At 38.9% G+C, this 7,451-nt stretch overlaps 1 protein-coding gene across 1 annotated transcript in view; it reads right to left on the reverse strand.

Moving 5' to 3' along the window:
* TMX4 (thioredoxin related transmembrane protein 4) overlaps positions 1–1,259 on the reverse strand; it is a 41,257-nt gene extending 39,998 nt beyond the window's left edge. The window contains exon 1 of the mRNA XM_082428235.1: positions 796–1,259. Within this exon, the coding sequence (XP_082284361.1) occupies positions 796–980 (185 nt within the window). The 5' untranslated portion in view covers positions 981–1,259. The remainder of the gene's footprint in view (positions 1–795) is intronic.
* Between the last annotated feature and the right edge of the window lie 6,192 nt (positions 1,260–7,451).

Below are 7,451 nucleotides of genomic sequence, written 5' to 3' on the forward strand. Positions count from 1 at the left end.
CCTATGGAGACATCTACCCACTGCCTATTTCAAGCCATCTTTCAAATGGCTACTTCCTTCCTAAATTTTAAACTATAATGAATAAATCTTCCCTGCTCCTAACTCAAAACTGCATTTTCCCACCTCTCCTCAAGCCAAGGCACTATCCAATATTTACCTTCTATTGTTCAAAAGGGGCAATTTATTAATATCCTTTTCTTTATGACACTAGCACAATTAAGTTATGATACCTACCCAGAAATCTCTACCTCTAAAAATTATAACAAATATCAACATTTATTTGAGATCTTGTTCCTCCGGGTCTTCAAAATGAAGACTGAGATACTTTGTACGGACTGGTCTGCCCTTCACCATGCTGCAATTATTCATTCAACAAGTATCTTGCCTAGTCAGTGCTACGTTATTTGTTCTGTACAGAAGCGTCTCTGGATGACAGCCCTTTCCCCTCTACATACACTTTTATCAAAAGCTCGAGATTTTCTTGCAGATTTCTCTGTTCCCCTTCCTCCCCTTGGTAAACCGCTCATCCACCACATCCCTAAAACACTTCCTCCCAAAATAGGGAACTAGCCAGGCAGGGGAGGATGCGCTACACCCGCAGCCTTCACCGCGGAGGGCTGGGCGCGCATGCGCAGCGTCGGGGGCCCGGCCCGGCTCTGCAGGTAGCTGGCTGGGCGGGTCCCGGCCCGAGGTCTAGCCCAGTAGGCACTGCGGTAGCGGGAGAGGGAGGTGCGGCTCCTGGAGGGCTGCAGCCGCGAGGATAGTGTGGCGAGCGGGGCGGGCGGGCACACTCACAATTTCAGCATCCACTCGCCCTCCAACACCAGCGTCCAGTTGGAGGCGGTCATGGGCCGCACCAGGCTCCGCTCCTGCGGCAGCGCGGCCTGCTTCGGGCCGGCCTCCGCCTCCGCAGCTACCGCCGCCGCGACCCAGGCGACCAGGAGCGCCGTGAGCAGCGGGCTGCGGCGCCCGCCCGCCATGTCGCTACGCGGAACGAGGCTCCTCGGCAGGGGCTGGGGCAGAGGGTACGGCCGGCCTGCGGACCGGGCCTTCCCACGTAGTGCTAGGAAAGACCGGGTCGCCCCGCCGCCGCCCTGCCGCGCCGACTAGCCCAGCTCGAGACTGGGGTGGCAGTCGCCGCCTCTTATCGGCCCGGGCCGCGGAGGCCACGCCCCCTCCCGCCTTGACTCGCTGTTGCCCGGGGCGTCGGTTGCCTTGGCAACGGCCGCCCTCCCCCTCCTGACCGCTGTGTTGAAAATAAACAGATGAGCCGTTGTTGCTTAACTTAGAACCTGTACGGTGTGTGCCTGGGCTCCAGTAAGGTGGGGGGCGGGTTGGTGCGTGTGGCTTTTTCTAAAGAGAAACGTCGCCAGTAATAAAAAAATGCATCACCTATTCAATGGTAGCAAAAATAACAGCAATGGACTACAAGTAAACTGTTGAATGGAAAAACAAAAGGACGTGTTGGGCATCTCACTGAATGGGAGAGGAAATTTTAAGCACTCTTTGCCTGTGTATAATGAAGTAGCACTGCCTAATTGGAGATAATGAAACTAGATCATGCAATTGTATTTTTTACAAAAATGTTAATTTCACAAAAAAACGTTTACAACATGGGTACTAACAGATAAAATAAGTCAGTTAATAAGAATAGTGCCAGTTGCGATTAAATGGACTTCTCGCTTCTCTTGGCTACACTTTTGTCAGATCTAAGATGAGAATGGCCTTAAATGATTTCCAAATCTCTTTCCAGATACCCATTCGATGCATCTGTACCTTGAGATCACTACACCCTTAGTATGTAAGACTGAATTAAAATCAGAGGTCGGGTGTGCTTTTTCAAAGTGTTGCTTTACAAGAATTCATTAGATGTGCAAAGCATAAAACTGGGTAGTGTGGTCAATATATCATGAAAAAGTGTGATTTCTGTCCTGGGCAGAAATCAAATCAACAAAGACAGCTATGCAACTAAGAGTATTGCAGGGCACATGAGATCAATCTCCAGTCAGTACTTACAGGTGAGAAAGATGAATTTTGACTGCACAGATGACACTGTAAACTTGGAAAGTGGCCTTGCAATAAATGTTACCAAAAGTCAGTTATTTTATACAGATCAGTCCTATAAACTCAGTGGGAAATATTTTATTTTGCTTTTAGAAAGAAATGACATACACAGAAATTCTATCATTCTTTTCAGTATATGATATATGATTGGTAAAAAAAATTCTTAAAATAGGATCTGATATTAAGGAATTACTGTTAATTTTGTTGGGTGTGATAATGGTGTTATGATTATATTTTAGAAGGCTTTATTGGTTACAGATAGTGAAATATTTATGGGTGAAATAATATGATGTCTAGAATTCTCTTTACTCCAAAAATAAAATTTGGGGGGGTGGAAGGAAAATGGATGAAACAAAAGTAACACAACATCAATCAACGCTGAAGCTAAGTTCATTTTTGCTATTCTCTCTACTTTTGTGTAGGCTGGAAAATTTGCAAAATGAAAAGTTAGGAGAGTATCATTGCTGAAGCTCTTCCTTACTTCTAACACAAAATGAGTGTTCAAGGATTGCATTTCTTGGCCTTCAGACTAGGGTCACTAGGAAGGAGTATAGCAAGAATGTGTGGGCAAGTGTGTGGTGGGGTGGCACAGACTAGGCTATGGCATTGGCCTGACACTTTCTACCTATGTGACTTGGGGCTAAAACCAGTTAACACCAAATTTTCTTTTTAAATGCAGGTAATAATAGAACCTACTGCATAAGGTGACTATAAAGATTAAATGAGATAAATATAATGCCTAGATAATTATGTCAGGGCTCCATCCTTTTCATGTTTAAAGCATGGAATCACAGTTTATAGAAGATTGGTACTTGGCACTGGGAGAAAGAACTTTTGTCCCTAGAGCAGTTTCCAATGGTGGCACTGTGGACAGCTATGGTTACACAAAAACACATGGTTCCTAGTAGGAAAAGGAAGCAAGATAACAACGAATATTCCAATGGTAGAAACTTTAAAAACATAGTAACAAGCAAAGACCTTGATAAAATTGGCAATGTGGGACTTAATATTACTAAGATAATCAATGAGGGATAAGGAGACTGTATTCAGATTAAAAACTCCATAGTAATAGGGTATAGAAGTAATATGCACTGATTTTCCTATTGAGGATGGAGAAACTGGTATGGAAACATTAAATAAGCTACACAATGCTGTAAAATTAGTCCATAAAGTAATAATAGTACAGGAATTTAATTACACAAACAGATTTGCTAAATGCCTTACAGGAACAAGAGGTGGAGGGAGAATTATTAAATAGGACACTTCCTAGAACAGATGGTAGAAGAAACCATAAATGATTGAAATAAACTGAATTGTTCCAGGCTAGTGACTAGAAATGAATCCAAACGGAGCCGTGATAAGCCTCTAAGAAACAGCAACCCCAGGACCACCTCCTGGGGAAAGAGAATCAACTAATTTTTTTTTCAAAACTAATAAGTGAGCTCAGGAAAAGCTGCATACAAGAGATATATACACAGATCAATCCTCTTCCTATATACCAGTAAGAATTAATTTTAAAATATAGACAAACATCACATTCAAGAGCAACAAAAACTACCCAAAGAAAGAAAGAAACATGCAAGACATATGAAAAAAGCTAGAGGACTTTGTGGAGATGTCAATTTCCCCAAATTAATCTGTAAATCTAATGCAATAGGATTCAAAATCCAACCAAGTTCTTTCATTTAGAATTCTAAAAATCTATCTTAAAAAGTTAATGCTTAAGTATAGCCAATAGCATTTTGAAAAAGACCAATGATGTAGGTCTTGCTCTCTCAGGTATTAAATCTGCTATAAAGTTAAAATAAAACAGGGAGGTATTGGTATAAGAAGAAGCAAATAGAAAAATGGATCAGAGTAAAGACTCAAGAAACAAAACTATATGTATATGGATATTTATATATGTTAAAGGTGGTGTAGTTGACAGGATAAAGTAGACTTAGATTACAGTAACAAATAACCCGCCAAATTTCAGAGGCTTGACTCATAAAATTCCTTTCTCTGTCATGCAAAATCCTCTTCAGCCTAAGAGACTCTGGGGAAGCTGAACACGAGGCAGGGTCTATGTAATACATGCTGCTTCAGTCTTATGGCTCTGCCACCTCAACACGAGACCTTCCCCATGATCATAGCAGGGAAAGGGAAAAGTAAAAGGCCGCAAGGAGCTTTTGGCTTCCTTAGGCCAGAAGTAGCACATCCCAATTCAGCTCATGGTCCACTGGCCAGAACTAATCATAAGACTGCATCACTTATAGGAAGGGTGGTCATCCATGGGAAATGAATATTGATGCATACTAATAATGTCCAAAAATGGCATTTCAAATAGGTGGGAGCAATTGGACTGATGCATAGTAGTGTTAGGGCAATTTCCTCCTCATTGAGAAAAAAATCTCTCTACCTCAATCTATATATCAAAATAATTTTCAGATCCACTAGTGAAAAAGTTTACTATAACAAATGTTCTTGGAAAGTTTTTGGGGGAATACTTTTATAATCATCTGATGGGCAAAGCCTTCCTGAGTAACACAAGGAACACTGAAGCCATAAAAGGATTCTGGTAAATTTGCCACCCAATAAAAACAATTTTTAAGTAAAGCCAAATTGAGCAAAATGACCTGAAATACACACAACACATAAAGGTTTAAATTCAAGAAGTTCTACAAATAATTAAGAAAAAAAATATACCGCCCAATAAGGAAAATAGAAAAGAAAATAAATACCCACAGAAGAAGAAATCCAAATGCCAGATGAATATGAAAAGCTGTGCCTGCGTACTGCAGATCAGAAACAGGACATTTTACAGTTGCAAATACAGTTTATTTGATAATTCCCTGTGATTCCCCTTGGAGTCCAGTCAACTGTGATTAGGACCAGCCACCCCAATATTATAAAGTCTTCACTGGACTCTAATTACAATAGCTCCCTTTCTGTAACTACTTGCCCCCTCACTTTCTGATTATATTGTCTGATTACATGATATTTGGGAACCTGGCAAGTAAGTGTCAATTTTAAAGTAGGATTAAATGGGAACTGGAAAAGAGAGAGGCACAAATTTTATTCAAAGCAATTGTGTACTACAAGTCTGGCAAATTGTACATGAAGGGGAAAAACAAAACCTTCAAGGAATCCAAGTATAAATATTATGTGTAATGTTTGGTAATCTCTAATAATCACCAGGCCCTGGATATTGGAGTATACCAGGCGGTTTCTTCATTTCATTCAGCAAACTTTATGGAGCATATATTATGTGCAGGCCTTATGCTAGATTCTGTGAGATCAAGAGAGGCATGAGTCTCCATTCTTAATGAGGAGGCATAATAAAAGTTAAATGATGTTCAGAAAACACTAAGCATTCAATGGTCTAGAGCATTTCAGAATAGGAAGGTTGAGAATATGCTACAGAAGATATTGAGCTTTAGAGCTACTCTGATAGGAATAGAACAGACAAAGAAAAGAAGCAGAGAAAACTCCAGATGGAGAAGATGCCCTGATAACAAGAAAGCATAAAAACCCCCAAATTTAACTCTCAACCTTAAAAAAAAATCTAAACCATGTTTATTATGAACAAATATCTGTTGTCTTGGCATTTGAAGGTTGGGAAATCAGGCTAACTGTATTCGTGTACTTAACACAGTTAGTCAAGATTTACTTTTATCGTAGAGAAGAAACTGGGAAGGAACAAAGATGTCCATTGAGTTTATTGCTCTGCTCCAAGGCAATAAAACATGTTAACTAAACCATCAGTTCTTGTTATCTATACAAGAATTCATTTTACAAATCTCATTTTAGTAAATATTTCTTGATATTTGAACCAAATATTTCCCAAGGTACTTAAATCATGCATTAAAAAATTTTTCCTTTTGTCTTATTTACATTTCAGTGAAGGTAAAGAACAACAGTTCGCCATTTAATAAACTTAAGTTTATATTCCTAAGTATAATCTTTGTCCATATTTCAAGCTCCTCTCACTTTGTCATCATATTTGAAATCCAAAATTAGACACAGATAGGCATTAAAATATTAGATAGTACAGGCCAAGAATTGAACATTTCTCATTTTACCTAATAAAATACTTTGGGATAATCACTAGGCAGTAACTTATATGTTCCTGATAGAAGCTGAGAAAACAATTTTGCTTGTCTTACAAGAGAAAATATGACTAAAATGTAACTAAAACAGAAGTCCATATTTCACATAAATCAGTAGTGCAATTTACTATTAAAGCATAAACATAACACTTAAAGATTATAAACATAGTAGGATAGATTCTGCGTAACACCATTTTGCCCAACTGCCAGTGACTTGCTGGTAAATGATCAACAACCCACATCCCTGAGGCTGAGAAGCCCAGATTTGTTGAGTTTGCCAATTTTTGTGTGCTAAGTACTCCCACGTGACTGATTTCAAACTACCAACTTGATGTTCACCAGCTAGAAGCATTTCTGAAAATTTGCCAGTTGGCTCTTACAAGCTGGTGCAAGATGACTCCAGCGTCCCACTGCAAACACTGATAATACTCTACTACCACTCAGTACAATTGCTTACCCTTTATTGTTCTAAATACTAAAGACAGGGGTTTAAAAACTTTAAAATACTTTAAAAATATATGGATATAACTGTGTGTATGTGTTTTGCAAATTTATGAACTTAAAATACTACCCTTGATTCAATTACATGCTTTTGGGCACTTACTAAATTTCTTTAAAAAAAATTTTTTTAAACATAACCAAAGAACACGTATGTTTTCAAGTGAGTCCTTACATAAAGATGTACCTGGTGTTGAGTTACTGTTTGCATCTGTTGCTGCGAATGCACCCCCCCCCCACACACACACACACATCATTGAATGTTTTCTTTGAAGTATAGTTGATTTACAATGTTTCAGGTGTACAGCAAAGTGATTCAGTTATACATACATAGATATATGTATTCTTTTTCAGATTTTTTTACATTATTGGTTATTACAAGATATTGAATATAGTTACCTGTGCTATACAGTAGGTCCTTGTTTATCTATTTTGTATATAATAGTGTGTATCTGTTAAACCCAAATTCCCAATTTATCCCTCCCCCACCCTTTCCCATTTGGTAACTGTAAGTTTGTTTTCTATGCCTGTGAATCTATTTCTGTTTTGTAAATGAGTTCATCTGTATCATCTTTTTAAGATTCCATATATACGTGCTATCATATGATATTTGTCTTTCTCTGTCTGACTTCACTTAGTATGATAATCTCTAGGTCCATCCATGTTGCTGCATTAATCCCATACTGTTTTGATTAGTGTATCTTATAACACACCTTGATATCTGGTAGAGAAAATTGTATGCCTTTGTCTATGCTTTTCATAATTTCCTTGGATAGTCTTATTTCTCTATTTTTCCATATA

Source organism: Balaenoptera physalus (genome assembly GCF_965194825.1).
Source record: "Balaenoptera physalus genome assembly, chromosome: 16".
NCBI lineage: Eukaryota > Metazoa > Chordata > Mammalia > Artiodactyla > Balaenopteridae > Balaenoptera > Balaenoptera physalus.